At 49.0% G+C, this 18,320-nt stretch overlaps 1 protein-coding gene across 2 annotated transcripts in view; it reads right to left on the bottom strand.

Moving 5' to 3' along the window:
• Positions 1-18,320, bottom strand: part of PTPN18 (protein tyrosine phosphatase non-receptor type 18) — a 328,066-nt gene that overhangs the window by 157,620 nt on the left and 152,126 nt on the right. For both annotated transcript variants that reach the window (XM_085629675.1, XM_085629674.1), the window contains exons 7-8: positions 5,777-5,839; positions 367-509 (exon numbers count right to left, since the gene is read on the bottom strand). In XM_085629675.1, coding sequence (XP_085485801.1) covers positions 367-509; positions 5,777-5,839 — 206 coding nt within the window. The remainder of the gene's footprint in view (positions 1-366; positions 510-5,776; positions 5,840-18,320) is intronic.

The following is an 18,320-nucleotide window of genomic DNA, read 5'->3' as shown; positions in this document are numbered from 1 at the left end:
GGAGGCAGACTTTATCCTGTCATCTGCAGTAGACAAACGTAGACTTCCAGTACTTACATACTGGTAAGCAGTGCACACACCCATGGCACCCCACCCCTACACATCACCTATAGTGGTTAGATATTGCTGCAGCCTTTATCCTCTCAACTGCAGGTGACACACATCGCGTACTCCACCTATCACCTATATACTGGGGGAATCTTTAATCTCTCAACTGCAGTGCACACACATGCAGTACTCCAACTATCACCTGCAGTGCCTATATACTGGGGAAGTCTTTAAACTCTCACCTGCTTTCGACACAGCTGAGGTACTCCACCCATCACCTGCAGTGCATATATACTGGGGCATTCTTTAATCTCTCACCTGCAGTGGACACACATGGGCGCCGGGTCCTCCCCTTGGTACTGCCGCAGGAGCCGAATCATCTCCAGGAAGCAGTCGTAGGTGTCGGGAATTCCACGGTCCGGCCAGGCCACGTACTGGAAATGCATGATCTCTCGCACCTCCTGCAGGGAAGCAGCGGAGATGCTACATTTGTGATACAGCTGGCAGCCATCTTGAATGACCCCTGAATATCGAGCCCGCAATATTTGTGAGACAGAATACTGAGAATAAAATACTGAAAAAGATATCAACAGGTAAGTAGGCCTAGATTTTCTATACCCAACTCCAGATATATATATATTCCTCCGGTAGCTGCGTTAGGATGACGTGCAGCCGAATCGCTGGGGGTGCTCGTAAAACGCCTATGCCCGGGCGTGTTAACCTGACAGTTCTTTCATTGTTTGCAGAAACGGAACGGCAGTCCTCGTAGTGTATATTCAAATGTTATTGGCACAGCAGATCACATAAGTGCAGGGTCAGACGCGTTTCAGCTTGAAAAGCCTTTTTCAAGATGCCTGCACACAGGAAGCACTGCCATTAAATCATCTGGCGTAGACACTGAAAATGGACAGTATGCCAATAACATTTGAATAGACACTACGAGGAGTGCCGTTCTGTTTCTGCAAACGATGGAAGAACTGTTCTATATATTCATATAGACACACACCTATATGGTACATATCTTCAAGGTACGTAGATGTGGAGCCAAGAATAGTAAATCTATACGTCCCTATATGCACTTCCCTTCCTTGATTTGATATTCACTCCTGGATATTCTTATACCACAATATTGTTGGAGTCGATATTCAGTCGTACAATTGTGTTTATTCCTTGGAAGCTGCATTTCATCTGCAGAGATTGGTCTTGGTTTGACTCTGCTGTACATGACATCAGCTGGCGGGCCAAAGCATGTGATGTCATCATTAAAATGTTGCATACCCTGCGCCCACACAGCTAGTTCTTGTGAGCATGGCCTGGCCACCGGTGACGCCCTGTGCCATGTTCACCTACGCACTAAGCCCACGGGGCCCGCACTTCAATGATTTATGTTGCCCCATAAGTGTTCTGAATACATCTTAGCAGGCATTATGCAGGGCCACGTAAGCCTTGCAATTAATGTTTTGCAACCAAGTCTTGTTGCCTCACGATTGCTGGTGCTCAGTCATGTTGAAAGGCATCCAAAAATGATTGTGAACACTTAACGTGTCTCATTTAACAAACCCACCTATGAGCACTGCCTTTTACATGTTCACAATCAGAGTTTTCTCCCATTTGACGATGCATCTTAAGTGTTTACAATAATTGCAATAAAATGGCAACCTAATGAGTGCAAAGATGTGGGGGCCAATTTCGACTTCGGAGTACAATTTTTACTCCATTACGGCGACGAAGTAAAATACTCTTGTCGCCCTGACAGAGTAACCGCACTCCGAGGTTAGAGATGCCCGCCACCCAGCAGACATCTCTTACATTGCCAGGAACGGAACTGCCATCACGACGGTTCCTGTGAATGCACTGAAAACGTGCCATGTGGCTCAGTCAACATGATGGATGCAAAAACAACAGTTGATGGACAGAATGCAGAACAATGTCATACATTCACCCCAGTACAGAGATCTGGGCCTAAATCCATCGTTTTTTGGCTCACCATGCCGTTCCAGTTTGAACCCAGCCATATGCAAATCAGTCTTGACCCTGTGCCTCATGGGAACAGTCCAGCCCGAACTGCCAAGCCATGTCCTCCCTGGACTGGAAACAAGCATCCTAGGACCGGCTCACTTTGCCACTGGATTCAAGCTAGCCTGGCTGATGACGGCTGATTAGCCAGAAACCGGCCCAGGATGCTTGTTTCCGGTCCAGGGAAGATATGGCTTGACAGTTCGGGCTGGACTGTTCCCATGATGCACAGGGTCAGACTGATTTGCATATGGCCATGTCTGAACTGGGGTGGCGGAGTGAGCTAAAGAATGATGATGGATTAAACCCAGAGCAGTTGACTGGGGGTGAGTGCCTGCAATGTTCAACACTCCGTCCATCATCCCCTTTGGTTTAGCTTTGTTCGCCCTGAGTTGGCAGGGTATGCCCAGACGTGGGTCCCTTGCTCACTTTGCCACTGGATTCAAGCTAGCCTGGTTGATGATGGCTGATTAGCCAGAAACCGGTCCCAGGATGCTTGTTTCCGGTCCAGGGAAGACATGGCTTGGCAGTTCAGGCTCGACTGTTCCCATGAGGCACAGGGTCAGACTGATTTGCATATGGCCATGTCTGAACTGGGGTGGCAGAGTGAGCTAAAGAATGATGGTGGATTAAACCCAGATCAGTTGACTGAGGGTGAGTGCTTGCAATGTTCAACACTCCGTCCATCATCCCCTTTGGTTTTGCTCAGTCAACATGATGGTGCAGGATGGCACAATTTCAGTAGCTTTTTTTATTTTCAAAAACAAAATCTCAAAGCGTGATTTTTTTGTTGAATTTTCCAAATCAATCAGCCTTTTGTATTCGACATACGTAATAAATATAGAATCAATCAAATCACCAAAAGAGGCCAAGCATTGAGAGCCTGCCAGCTCTGGTCCACGTTCATTCTACGGCTTCTGAGCTATAGTGGAGGTAATATCCTCCGGAGTATAAATATGAAGGACATTTTTGGAACCGAATCCCTAGAATTTTGCCTCCCATTATCGGTGTGCACCACATTTGGCACAAACTTTTTATTTGGATTAAACCTTTTTTAATTAAAGTTTAGTGAGGACTGATATGTAGGGGAGGGGGCAAATAGAGCATAGGGGTGCAAAATGATAACTCACTGAAAGAAGTATTTTCTAGGGAACTCACAACTCTATTGTAAAAACCAAAGTGTTAATTCCCCCTTTCATATACATAATGTGTGTGTGTGTGTATATATATATATATATATATATATATATATATATATATATATAAAAATATACAGCCCCCTGGGAGATGAGGTTCCAATGGCCTTTTCAAGGGCTCAGGGAGGGGGGTCCGAGTGGCCCCCTCCCCTAATAAACTTTTTACAGTTTGGCCCCGGGGCATGGGATCCCTGCAGTCTAAGTAGGCTCAGGGAGGGGAGGGGGCACATGACACCCCCTTTTTATTTTTCAAAACAACACCAGGGGATGGGGAACCCCAGGACATTCGCAAGCTTGGGGAGGGGGGCTGGCCAGCCCCCTCCTCTTTTTACAACATCGGGCCTAGGGGATGGGGTCCCCAGGGCCACCATCGGTTCTGGGGGAGGTTGTGCACCCCCTCCCCTTAAATATACCAAGCGTGTGGGAATGAGGACTCCAGGGCCATACATGGGCTGGGGAGGGGCCCCAAGCTGATGCCCCCCTCCCCATATATATATTTTAAATCCTGGACACCATTTTTCTTTTGTTGCTGTGATCCTGTAGAATCGCCCGGGATTGTGGCAAAATGTGCAGATTTTTTTTTAAAAATCCCCCCATGGAGCTTAGAGGTGGCAGAGTATCTCTAACCTGCCCCGTATATCATTTTTTTAAAATTCTGGACAGCGGACTAAGTCCTTGAGTCCTGCAATGACTGCCAGCAGTATTTTTCTTATGTAGATAGCAACGAATCAGAGCACTGACTTCCATGGGAGTCTGACTCCTGCAGGAGCGACATGGCCCAAGGAAGAAAAAACTCCCTGGGCCAATCAGAACTCTCCGTTTTTAGGTCGAGCCTAGAGCAGCGCATGCGCTGTGCTCTGGCAAGACTTTTAGTAAGGGCTTCAGAAAATGCTACCACTGTGGCCTAGAGCTTGTGTGCATGTGCGCGGGCACGCGCTTACGAGCAGAGGCGCCATATTGCTTTCCTCTCTCCTCACAGGCCCTGGCTGTTCTCTCCTCCCTCTGCATTCCATTCTCCTTATCTCTAAAGTTGAAAACAACCCAGTGCAGACCTTCTCCAGCCTGCTCTTTCCCCTCTCGGGAAACTGCTCCTGTTTGCAAGCCTCACCACTATTCGTGTCATGGAAGTTTGTCAATAGGGCATGAACAGTGCATTTCACTTCTTGAAAACAAGTGTCCCTGTCTCCCTTTCTACTCTGGGCTGCTCGCTCCTCTGGCCTCCACCTCTAGGCTTCAAGGTCAGAGTCTGCCAGCAGCTTCCCTCTGCAGCTCTTCTCTCTTCCTTCTCCCCCCCATTTTCAGAGGGGAGGGGAAGGGAGGCTGGGTCCATTGCAAGCTTCTCAACCAGCAGCTTTAGGTATGTCATAGAAGCGGCCACTTTACCCTTAATACGTAGTGCTTACCCCCACTGCCCCCTGCTCTGTCCTAACACTTATCATCAGGTTCAAAGCTCGGGTGCTTACCCCCCTGCCCCCGCTCTGTCCTAACACTTATCATCAGGTTCAAAGCTCGCCGTGCTTACTCCCCTGCCCCCGCTCTGTCCTAGCACTTATCGTCAGGTTCAAAGTTCGCCGTGCTTACCCCCCTGCCCCCCCGATCTGTCCTAGCACTTATCGTCAGGTTCAAAGCTCGCCGTGCTTACCCCCCTGCCGCCCCCGCTCTGTCCTAACACTTATCGTCAGGTTCAAAGCTCGCCGTTATGCAGCACAAAATCCTTGGTGCAACAACATCAACTGTTGCATGGCTAAACACTTGAAAGGTCCCAAAAGCGAGACCTATTGACTACGCCAATGCTTGTTTAATTGGTGCTCCTGCAAGCCTCTCGCGGTCCCAACTGCTCAGATATACACTATTTTTCAACCTTCATTTCTTAAAAACTACGGAACGGATTTACACCAAATCACGAAAAGCTCACTTTGTGAAAAAAGATCTAGCTTCTTTCCAAATTTGGTGTAATTCTGTTCAGCAGTTTTTGCGGTAGCGCTGCCGAAAGAAGTCTATGGAAACTCCACTGGGAAATTTGCTTTTTTGACCCCACCCCCCTCTTTTTTTCTTGGACCCTGCTAGTTAAATCACCTCGAAACTTTCCAGAAAAGAGCTGAGGCGAATTTTCCTTTTTTTTTTTTTTAAAGTGTCATGAAGATTCGTGATATGGCGCAAAAGTTATTAGCAAAACAAAAGCAGCTTTTCAATGGAAAAGCAAACCTAACTATAACTACCCAGTGGCGACTGCCACTGGGAGATATATGTATATATCTATATCAACACATGCATACAGATTGCGTGGACTAACGCTTAGGATCAGGGACGAGAGATTGGAAGACAGAGTGTATGAAGGATAATTTAAGAAACTGATAGATTTTCAGAGCCTCGAGCAGATGGACACCTCCCCTGCAACGTGCCCTGCGTCGAGGTGCCCGTCCTCTCCCCGGAGGCGCTGGCAGGCCTTTCGCGAGACACAGGTAGGAGTACAGCGCCTACATGTAGGCGAAGCGAGGCGCTAGCGATTCACTCACCCTCTGGAAGGTCACCTGCAGCCTTCGGAGCACCACCTCCGTGTTGGGCATCTTCTTCTCTACCTGGAGGAGGCAAGGGAGAGGAGAAAGGCATTAATGGCATTAATGGCCCCACTGGCCGTTGACCCCTGAGAGGGCGGACAGCAATGGACGGGGACTGCTGAGTCCAAAGGCAGTGATACAAGGGCCCAGCCACCGAAGCCAGGGGCGTGACATTGTGAGAGCTGATTTTATGCAGTGTCCTTACAAAGAAGGTGCTTTACCCTGTAAGACGCCTGGAAGGGGCTTTCAACCTTTGTTTACATGCACCGAGACTTGCGTCGCTTCTGCCTGTCGACGAGTTTGAACCAGGCCCTGTTTATCTATTCCCCTCCCCCCCCTTGTACAAGGTTGTAGATGGAAGCAATGTATATCTTTACTGACATTAGCATCTTCTAGTAGGCTTCATGTATGTATGTATGTATGTATGTATGTATGTATTACATGTTTTTCTGTTCTGTATTGTTTCTAAGATAATAATAAAATATTAAGAACACACACAAAAATACTTTCAGCACTGGGAACTGAGGCAACAGCTGTCTCTTGAGAGACTGCCTCAGCCATGGAAGGGATCACATGTGCTTCGGGAGACCAACAGGGAGGAGTATTCGGGCCCCGCCCTCCGCCACCGCTCCCTTTGTTCTAGCTGGCTACTGTTTGACTAGCAAATAACGTGCTGGCCACACAAGGAGGCATTGTTCATTTTAATGACTGGAAGGTTCGGCGGCTTAGGTGCCTGCTGCTGACATCAGTCTGCGACCTGCAGGCGACAACGCTGGGTCCCGGCCGCGTTCCTCCTGAAGACACTGAAGTTACGACCATTAAGTGGTCCAATAGCGACACCTGTCGTTTACAGGGCTACAAAAAGGCAAAACTCCAGAAAAACAGAACTATATAAAAATAAGTTATTGATATTTTCATAGTAGAAATGTCTTTAGGTCGCCCACTGCAGCAAACTGGGGTCATCATTGCAAACTGAGCTGGAAACAACATTTGACCACATCAGAAACACAAAGTGTGCTTAGAAAGTGCAAACCACTGCCCTTCACTCACACACAACAGCCCCAACCCTGTGACGAATGAGAGTCGTACTCAAGCAAGTGGTTCTACCAGGGCGCAGCCATTCAATCACACAAGAACCCCTCAAGGCATGAAAGACAGTTACCAAGTGAGACCTGAGACGCAGGCACGGAAGGTGACGCACATATTGTACAGCTGAACCACATACATTCAGCCAGGATTCCTCAGTCCAGGGATAAACACGTACAAATGCATTGTAGACAGAAAATTCTTTCTATTTACACCCCCCGCGGGGGCAGGCACCCGGTGCCAACAATGCTCATTCCCACCAGGGTTCTGGGCCACTAAGTTGGCAACATCTATCTATACAAGAACCACAGTCCCCTGACTAGGCGAGGGATGAAAAATACACATTATCTGATACAGAGCACAAAACGCCAGGGAACCGCATAACGCACCATCCCTGCCGGGGTGCCTGTGGTCTGACCAGCCTCCAGGCAAAGCCCCCATTCATAATCTACCCCAGGTACCAAGGGTAGGGCTGAAAGGGCCAGGGGCACCAGCAGGTCAGCTCCTCCTCCAGCCAGCCCTGTGCCCACGAAGATCATTGCCAGGCCAAGGGCACCAAAGCAGCCAATGGCCTCCGGTGCGGCCCCCGCCGCAGGTTGGAGGCCTCTGGAGGTGCTGGCAGAGAGGTGGTCAAGGGAAAAGGCCGCGCTCCTGGCCAGCTGCGCCTTTAAGGCCCCCGCCTGGGCATCTACGGGCGACGTCACCACCTCAGGGGAGCACAGCCGCCGGGGACCCCCCATCCTGCCCGTGGAGCATCTAATGGTGACCCTCGGCTAAGTGCAGGGTGCCGCAGCCCAGGACAAACAGCATTTGTGCGATACCCACCCGTAATTTCTTTACGCCCACACACCTACCAAAGTCTAAATATTTTGGGGCCAATTTACAAGTGTGTTTCCAGACACAAGTGAAAGTTACGTGCATAAAGAATTAGTTTGTGGTGCAAATTCTATGATTGACGGACCCAGGGTTACACCCCATTGCTGCTCCGCAGGCTGAAAATACGAATACAGAGAACCACCCAACATAGGGGGCGCTCTACAGCTGTAATCGTAGGGGCAAGACCGTAGGTGCCACAGGTCGGTGGGCACGCAAAAGGTGATGAACACCTACAAACTCCTAGGTTTGTTAGTAGTTTGCACGTCTATTCCCTCCATGAAAACAAAAGCAGATGTACTCCTGTGATACTCGGGAGCCAGGGCCTTTTCAGGGCGCCGAAGGAAAGGGTGAACTCTGTATTTCACCTGCGTGTTGGAGAAGAGATTCCTTAAACAGGTAAAATGTGCTTCTGTACATTGCAGCCATGTGCAGTCCAGAGGTATTCTAGCCCCACAAACCACCCTCTGAAGAACAAACGGTGGAAATATGCAACTTGCAAAGATCTGCAGGTCTATTCCAATAGTGTTCTGCAAATGAGAAAAAATGTGCAAAACTTTGCACATTTTTTAAGGTATGCAAATCATACACAGGCAAGCAGTGTTTTCTATCTTGGCTGAAATGAGAATGCAAAGGCCTTCATTATGAGGCTGCCGAAAATCCCGTTTCCGGCCACAAACAGGAGTAAGCAGCCGAAACGTTTTTATGGGTTGAGCAGGACAATCTGCACCATAAGAAATGTTCCCTTAACACATTACATAGGAAGAATCATAGGGACAAGTGAACTGGGACAACTTCTCGGTAAGAGACGAAACGGGGGAAAATCAGTGTGAAAAACACTGATTCTGCACACAATGCCTTATTCTGATGAGGAAATGCGGGCTGACCGACTGTCCACGCAGGGGACCCTCATAAGAGGGCAGCCCCTTTAGTGCCACAAGATGGCACACTGGGCAGTCTAGTGTTTCCAGAGACCCCGGTTGGGGTCCCCCTGCGTGTCATTTTCGGCCGGTGGGGGGTCGGAGAAAGGTATATTGTCCTCCCCCACTCCCCTGGGGTGCGACGGCGCCCCATCTGTCCTACGGGCGGTTGGAAACCTGTACAACCGGGGGTCGCTTGAACGCTCCGCCCCTCGTAGGGGAGGGGGCGTGAGTTATATGATGGAACAAGAGGGCTATCCCCTCACCACAATCGCTAAGCACCGATTGGCTAAGACCACGGTGCAAGTTGGCCCATCAGGTGGTAGGCCGCGAGGGGCGGATTGCCTTTGGATCGCCTGTAAGGTAACCCACCATGTTGGCATATTTGGTATGCTAATAAACCTGCAGCAATTTTATCCACCAAAAGTTGTCTTGTCTGCTTATTTATGCTACCCGTATGTTGCTGCAAGAGGGCTGGTGAGTGTGGCCGATATTGGCACTAACTCATAGTGGTGCAGTAATACAACACTTGATGGTAATTCCACGTGCAACAATGCTGCATCCATTTACTAGTCAAATGGAAGGATGGTTTATATAAAACACACAAAAGTGATGGGTGGAATATGTGCAGATAGTCTAACCACTGGCAAGCACGCGGGGTAGCACATTCCGACCCATCGTTTTTTGCCCACTCTGCCACCTTAGACTCAGCCATAGGCAAATCAGCCCTGGTCCTGCTCCAATAAGAAAACTCCATCCGAACAGCCAAACCAGGCTCTCGCCGAATCAGAACACGAGTAATCCAGGACAAGTTCCTACTGGGGAGAGGATGTGGTCCGTCGGCGTAAACTGCCGACTTTGGTGCAGGAAACCAGGGTTCAAGCCTTGAGGTCGCGTCCACATCCTGTGATTCTGGGCAAATCACTTAATCTCCCCGTGCCTGAATGTGTGATGTAAATACGGTGCTCATGTAAAGCGCTCCAATACCTTCGCGTCGAGTTCGCGCTATATAAATATGCAAAAAAAAAAGGTGCAGCGTGGTTCCCGTGGCACAGTGAGCACAGGGCAGAGGCGCAACTAGAGTCACATTTCGGGGGGCTACTAAATATTTCGGGGGGGCCGACTCTTCCAGCAATATGCAGAGTGGAGATGCAGGGGCTCTAAAATGGGGTGAAAAAGAACAGAGCCTCGTTAAGTAAATGCTCTTTTAAAGAACTGAAGTACTCGGTGCGGCTGCAAGAAAACGGACGCCAGCCCGCGGCAGCTCAAAAACTGTCTGTGTGTGCGCCCAGGAAGCTGTCTCAGCCCGGGCTGACACACACAACGGGGGAGGGGGGCTGAAGCCCTTTGAGCCCAATGGGTGATGCGCGCCTGGCACGGGGCCCTTATGAACATGTGTTTCATGTATCGCCCTAAGTAGCCATGGGTATGCCCAGACGTGGTTCCTTGCTCCCTGGAACCTCGCTACGAGCCCTAATCAGACCAATATCGGTCTTGAGGGTGATTTCAGTGATGAGACAAATGACCAGCTTTTCTCACATCACTTTTTGGGTGTTTGATGAGCTCAAAGAAGGTTGGCAGAACTGGGCGTGCCACCTGTTCTTTCCACCCTCTCTCAGCTTTCCCTCATTTGCTCCACTACATTTAACATATTAGGTTATACAAAAATACATTTTTATTCCCTTCTTTGTCATGGTGTGGGTTTTGAGTTTTAGAAACATTTTTAAAAAGGGAGTAAAACATGTATATCTCTCTGTTTTAGTAATTTTTGTATTTGGAAGGTTGTTGCTACTCAACATTGTTTGTACGTAAATTGTTATGGTTTATATTAACTAAACAATAAAACTGACACTGACGTTGGAAAAGTGTGACCCACCTTAGAATAATTTCCACCCTCCCACTGAACTCGGTGTTTCCATAGACTTTGTTGGGGTCACCCCTCCTGCCAGCCCCCTCCCCTTCAAGGAACTGTTCACCTGCATTAACTCCAGGGCAGTGGCGTGGCAAGGTCAGGTGGTACCCGGTGCAGAAAACTTCTTGTCACGCCGGCTTGGCAAAATGGCAAAAATATGTGTTTAAAACACATATTTTTGCCATTTTGTCACCCCCCTCAGTGATGACACCCGGGGCGGCCCGCACCCCCTTTCCTATGCCACTGCTCCAGGGGTATCTCCTGCCACAGATACCAGAGGTCACCCTCCTTGGAGGCGTTACAGGTTGAGGGGTATGTTTTATACCCTCCTGAGAGAAAGCATACACTCCCCATCACAACATGCCACAAAAGAGAGGCGGGGGTCATTGGTGAATTCAGGACAAGGTTTGGAGGCGGGGCGCGAGGGCCTCCCAAGATGGCCGTCACAGCTGCTTCCGATTCACCTTTTTGGCCCTGCTCAGGGCTCCAAGCTGTAGCGCCATCTGTGGCTTCAGGTTAATGTTTGACTCCAGAATACCTTTGAGTACACAGAGTTCATTCATAGGACCCCCTTCCCCCACCCCCACCGTGCCCGCTTTGTGGCTGAAACCCTCCGACACACATGCTGTTCTTTTAAAATGGGAACTGCCTTGTGGTCTCGGGACTTTTAATTCCAGTGGCTCGCCATCCCTAATATTTGCACCCGTTGTGTGATTATTAGAAAACAAGAACTTGTTCTGGACTTTGCCCACCCCTCCGGCCCCCCACGCGGAGCGCGCTCTGTACCCTCGTGCCCGGCAGAACGGTGCCAAGGTCACAAGCAGCAGCTGGAGGCAGGCACTGGGTATATATTTGTTCTTTCAAGTCTGGCTACACACAGCTTTAGCTACGTGGTGATCTTATGTCATCGAAGTTTACAAAAAAAGTCCTAAATACAGAATTAAAGAGAGAGGGTGGGAGAGAGATCGATAGAAGGGGAGAGAGGGAGAAAAGGTGAGAGAGAGAAGGAGAGAGAGAATGAGAGAGAGTGAAGGAGAGAGTAACAGAGATAGACCGTGGAGGGAAAGAAAGAGAGAGGGAGAGGAGGGTGAGAGAGTGCAGAGAGACAGAGAGAGAGAGAAGGAGAGAGAGAGGGGGAGAGAGGGAGCGAGAGATAGAGAAGGAGAGAGTGTGAGAAAGAGAGGAGAGAGAAAGAGAGAGAAGGACAGTGTGTGTGTGAGAGAGAGAGGAGAGAAAAAAGAAGGGGAGAGAGAGGGAGAAAGAGAGAGCGAGAGAAGGAGAGAGTGAGAGAGAGGAGAGAGAAAGAGAGAAGAGAGAGAGTGATAAAAGTGAGAAAAAAGAGAGAGAGAAAGAGAGAGAAGGAGAGAGAGAGGAGAGACAAAGAGAGAGAGAGAGAGAGAGAGACAAAGAGAGAGAGAGAGAGAGAGAGAGAGAGAGAGAGAGAGAGAGACAAAGAGAGAGAGAGAGAGAGAGAGAGAGAGAGAGAGAGAGAGAGAGAGAGAGAGAGAGCGCTTTGGGTCAGACCCCTTGGCTATACTATAATTTCTCATGTGTTTTCTTTGGTTTGCCATTGCTGGGCTGGGCTGTCCATCAAACCCATGTCATTGTGTGGATGGCTCCATTGTGCCATTTGTCCTCTCATTAGGTTGTGCTGATGAAGCATCAAGTGGTCCTTTTGTTAGACTTCAGATGTAAAATAACTGTAGTTTCTAATTCAAAAGAGCAAACACAAGGAGATGATGGACGGAGCGCTGAAACTTTTAAGACACTCACCCCCAGTCATAGATCTGGGTTGAATCCATCGTCGTTCTTTAGCTCACTTCACCACCTCAGTTCAGACATGGCTATATGCAAATCAGTCTTGACCCTGTGCCTCATGGGAACAGTCCAGCCCGAACTGCCAAGCCAGGTCTTCCTTGAACTGGAAACAAGCATCCTGGGATCGGTGTCTGGGTAACACCCTCCATCAGCCAGGCTAACTTGAATCCAGTGGCAAAGTGAGCAAGGGACCCACGTCTGGGCATACCCTGCCAACTTAGGGCAAACAAAGCAAACACAAAGAGATGATGGACGGAGTGCTGAAACTTTCCAGACACTCACCCCAGTCACTATTAGATCTGGGTTGAATCCATCATCGTTCTTTATCTCACTTCGCCACCCCAGTTCAGACCCAGCTATATGCAGATCAGTCTAATAATAAAAGGGATCTTGTTATGCGCAAACATAGCCTAATTCAGACTCATGAGGCCAGATATACAAACCTTTTGCTCAAGGTTTGAGTCACAAAAGTGATTCTAACCAGTGCAAAACATTTTTTGTTGGATTTACTTTCCGGCGCAAAACTTGTTTTGTGCTGGAAAACTGCCTGGAAGTAAGGCCCAGCAGCGCAGAGAGGTGCCTGGAAGTAAGGCCCAGCTGCGCAGAGAGCTGCCTGGAAGTAAGGCCCAGCAGCGCAGAGAGCTGCCTGGAAGTAAGGCCCAGCAGCGCAGAGAGCTGCCTGGAAGTAAGGCCCAGCAGCGCAGAGAGCTACCTGGAAGTAAGGCCCAGCAGCGCAGAGAGCTGCCTGGAAGGAAGGCCCAGCAGCGCAGAGAGCTGCCTGGAAGTAAGGCCCAGCAGCGCAGAGAGCTGCCTGGAAGTAAGGTCCAGCAGCGCAGAGAGCTGCCTGGAAGTAAGGCCCAGCAGCGCAGAGAGCTGCCTGGAAGTAAGGCCCAGCAGTGCAGAGAGCTGCCTGGAAGTAAGGCCCAGTAGCGCAGAGAGCTGCCTGAAAGTAAGGCCCAGCAGCGCAGCGAGCGGCCTGAAAGTAAGGCCCAGCAGCGCAGAGAGCAGCCTGAAAGTAAGGCCCAGCAGCGCAGAGAGCTGCCTGAAATTAAGGCCCAGCAGCGCAGAGAGCTGCCTGAAATTAAGGCCCAGCAGCGCAGAGAGCTGCCTGGAAGTAAGGCCCAACAGCGCAGAGAGCTGCCTGGAAGTAAGGCCCAGCAGCGCAGAGAGCTGCCTGGAAGTAAGGCCCAGCAGCGCAGAGAGCTGCCTGGAAGGAAGGCCCAGCAGCGCAGAGAGCTGCCTGGAAGTAAGGCCCAGCAGCGCAGAGAGCTGCCTGGAAGGAAGGTCCAGCAGCGCAGAGAGCTGCCTGGAAGGAAGGTCCAGCAGCGCAGAGAGCTGCCTGGAAGGAAGGTCCAGCAGCGCAGAGAGCTGCCTGGAAGGAAGGTCCAGCAGCGCAGAGAGCTGCCTGGAAGGAAGGTCCAGCAGCGCAGAGAGCTGCCTGGAAGGAAGGCCCAGCAGCGCAGAGAGCTGCCTGGAAGGAAGGCCCAGCAGCGCAGAGAGCTGCCTGGAAGTAAGGCCCAGCAGCGCAGAGAGCTGCCTGGAAGTAAGGCCCAGCAGCGCAGAGAGCTGCCTGGAAGTAAGGCCCAGCAGCGCAGAGAGCTGCCTGGAAGTAAGGCCCAGCAGCGCAGAGAGCTGCCTGGAAGGAAGGCCCAACAGCGCAGAGTGCTGATTTGCGTTACTCTGCATCAGGGGGTGTTATATGGGTGGTTCTAGGGTGTACCCGTGCTGCCACCCATGCTTTTTGACACAAAACACTATCCACTAACAATAGTAGACAGGGTATTGCACCCAAAAAAAATGCCACTTTGAAGCAAGAACTAAAAGGAGAAATACTTTGATTTCCCCTTTCTTTTCTGACTTTGGAAGGGAGCGGCACTGGACAGCACACATACAACGTATGGCGCCATCACAGAACGCCGATTAATGTCTTGTGGGATTTAACCCATGAATTCAGATATACTTTGGATTGTGAGTCAATATTGCAAAAGAAAGTGAAGAATCTAACATTTGTAATTTTTAAGCCTTGAGAAAGCCCCAGGCCTATTGGCCCTGGGGTGAAACACACGTTGGCGGTCCTTCCACTACACTGATTATTGGATTGTCACTCGGAAAAGTGAAATCAAATATAATTGGAGCAGCATATATATGGACAGGAGCACATTTTATTAACAAAAGGGAAGACACTCCTACGCTTCTTTGAACAAGACAAAGGGTCTACACCCCGTTGGAGTGAACACCCGCCAATAAGAAGGGATTCCAAATGGCAGCCAGAGGGGGTAGGACCCTTTATCGGTGTGTTTGTCTTACACATACAAAGTAGGAAATGTTTTACAGTTTGTCCAGGCAAAGTATTCTGTACTTGAAGGGTGCCATTCCAGTACAAAATCTATGCTAGACTCACGCAAACACCATTGCACCATGGTGCAAGGGTGTGTGCGTGGCGCGTTGTGTGTACCGGTACCGGTACGAGGTAGAGGGGAGGAGAGTGCCACATCTCTGTAGACATGGCGCATTCCTCCTCTCTCCCTGTCCCTCGGCACAACAACTTTGGATGCTGCGCTGTGTTGTGTGACACTGTAATACATCCGGCCCATGTTTACAGACATGGCAACATTTTTATTGTTGAATGATGGCTTTTTGTTTAGGAAATACACTTCCTTTGGATGCCCTCGATTGTCATAAACACATAAGGCAAACACTAATTACTCAGTGGCATTCTCTTGTTTTACTTTGCTATCATTAGAATACTTGAATTTAAGTATTTTTTTGTTCACAAAGTAAAGTAGTGTCCACATGTTGGCTTTCTTAACGATGCAATGAAAATACTGTGCCTTTTTCAAAAGCATCTCCATGCTGTGCATGCCTTTCGAGTTCACCATGTGCAATGCGAACTTCACATTCAGAGTCACAAAGCTCTTCTCTGAGTGTCCGGCTTAACTTCCATTATAGAATGCGTTCTGCAAAGGGGCGGGCGCTACTCTCGGCTTCCATACGGTCGAAGCCCAGGGCGCTCCTTCATTACGAGATTTTTCTCTTTAGGAGAGCTGGATCAACATGTGCCAAACATTTCTCCTAACAAAAGACAGACCTACTGGATTTGCCAATGTTTAGTTGATAAGTTTAGTTTATAAATTTATAATGCGCGACAGCTACCCACAAAGGGTTTCCCGGCGCAGAAGCAGGTCAAGGCGTGATAGACAGAAGGCATTCTATTTATCGAACAGCCAGGTTTTTAGCGACTTGCGGAACTTGATATAGTTTGTCTCATTACGGAGAGCAGTGGGAAGAGAATTCCAAAGTGAGGGGCCTAGGTGTGAGAAGGATTTGCCGCCCGTCCAATGCTTGTTTTATTGTGTGTGTCCACCCTTCCATCTAGCCGCTGATAAGTCTTTAGAAAGACTCTGAGCAGAGTGTCACAGTAAGTTAGGCCTTTGGTTTTGAAGTTTAGAATCAGGATCAATGCATCCTCACACCCTTGCAGCCCTCTGCGCTGAACATTGCCAGGACTACCGACTGGGCATCAACGGCATTACATTTCCACTGCTTGACAGCACCCTAAGAGCAGGGCCGACAAGGGGCTTCATGCTTAGATCTGATGACGTTTGTGACCTGCAGGATATCCATGAAACAGTACACGTTCATAGATCAACGCCGACCCACTATAACCCGGGAAATAGATACAGAGGCCGATCCTCGCCAGTAAGATTAGCGGGCATGCCATGGAAGAAAATAGAACATCGACAGACCGGGCTGAAAGAGGTAGGAGATGGTGAGCTTGTAAGGTAGTTAGTGAGAGAAGATTCCCAGCCTGAGGCTGTCAATGGAACCAGATGAACAAGCACTGGCAAAGCCATTATGTTTCACCTATGCAAGACCTATTGGCGCTGTCAATGTTTTTTTAAAGATGTTGCACAGCGGCGCGGGCTGCTATGCAACAGGGCGTAAGGCAAATAAAAACAAAGTGCTATGGCATGGCCCACTTTGACCACGTCCCAGAGCTTTTTTGGTTTACTTTAAGCCATATTTAACAAAACTTTAACAAAGCCACATAGCTCTGTACGAGCTATTGGCTTTGTTAATGTTTTTTTTAAGATGTTGCACAGCATGGCAGGGATGAAGACTGATGTCCAGCAGGAAGCCAGAGGCGAGGAGGAAGCGCTGACCAATAGGAAACAAGGAAACAAGGAAACAAGAGTGACCCAGGAGCCAACCAATGTTAGGTAAAGGTAAGTAATGGGTGAGCTATAAGCTTCTTTAAAGATTTATTTTTCTTTACCAGAGATTTTCAAGCACAGCACAAGAGCCGTGCATGCAGAACCTAAAACGTTACTTTCCTTCATAAATAATATTTCAGGTGGATGCATAACCTTGCTGCAGAATCTTCACCTTATGAATTATCTACCCACGATTCAAATTAGTCTTCGAAACTCTTCACAACCAATGGTTCTCCAGTGCCACCAGGTGGTGCCATATGCCTCAAGCCACAACTCCACCCGCCGACATGGCTACACCAGAGTATACAAGGCACCAACCAGCACACTGTTGTCAATTCCTGGACTTTTTAAGTACCCTACTAAGGCATGTTGCTGGTTAACCAAGGAAGTCATACAACAAAAATTGGGCAAAGTACCCGTCACTGCATGCCTGTGACCTGAAGCAGTACTGCTTGGCAAGAACTATGCAAACATTACCATGCAGACGCCCACAAATGTCAGCAACTGGGACAACCTACGAGAGGGCATTGTTGTCGGCTCTGTGGGTGACGAAGCAGGAAATGGATTCTCGGTGACACTCCAAAGAGTGTAAATTCTTTTTGGGTGTCGCCATTTGCTGTCAAATTGCCATGGCCCAGGATCTGGAAGGCACTTATAATATTTAGACTTTGTTGTAAATGCATAATTGTTTGTGATGAAATGGTGTTCATATTTTATTGTAAACGACCTAGAATGAATTTGAATATTCATTGAAATCTAAGATGGGACAGCAACCTACACTTATTAAATTCTCAGCAGGAAAAGTGGGTATAAAAGGGGAGCATTATAAAGGTGTTAACTCTGCCTTGGCCGGTCCTAAGCCCAGCTGCGAAAGGAGGAGGCTTATGCGTGGAGCTAGCTACCTCACCATGTAAAACAATCCCAGCTACAGAAACATCAACCAAAAGACATCCTGGCCTTGGGGAGAGAGGAATCTCATTCATGGACAGTTATGATGGCTTGTGGTGAAAGCCAGAGATCCCTGGAAGCCACAAATCTGATCCACCTGCTTTCTACCAAGACCATCACCATCGGGACATGGAACGCGAGGACCACGTATGAGACAGGCAAGACAGCCCGAGTGGCAGCAGAGAGGAAAAATTACAACCTCGCCCTGCTTGGTGTCAGCAAGACAGATGGACACAGTCAAGACAAAAAAGACTGGCTCCAGGAGAAATGCTGCTGTATTCTGAGGACGAGGAAGAGAACGACCCACATAGCACTGATGCGAACGTCAGCAGCCAACAGAGCTCTGATTGGATGGGAAACCTACGATCCCAGAATCATCACAGCTACCTTTCACACAAAGAAAAAAAGGATCCTCGTGAATGCTATCCAGTGCTGTGTACCTATAAATGACAGCAAAGAAGAGGAAAAAGAATAGTTTTACAACAGACTCCAGTCCATCCTGGAGAAATGCCTTGAGAGAGACATCACCATACTGAAGGGGGACCTCAACGCCCAGATTGGAAGCGAAAACACTGTGTATGAAGAAGTCATGGGCAACCATGGCCGTGGCGACATGAATGAGAGCGGTGAAAGGCTCGCAGATCTCTGAGCACTGAAGAGTCTGGTGATCGGCGGTAGTGTATTCCCACACAAAAGAATACACAGGGCAATGTGGGTGTTGCCAGACCATT

Source organism: Triturus cristatus, chromosome 10 (genome assembly GCF_964204655.1).
Source record: "Triturus cristatus chromosome 10, aTriCri1.1, whole genome shotgun sequence".
In the NCBI taxonomy this organism is placed as follows: domain Eukaryota; kingdom Metazoa; phylum Chordata; class Amphibia; order Caudata; family Salamandridae; genus Triturus; species Triturus cristatus.
This window is presented reverse-complemented; position numbering and strand designations above follow the sequence as displayed.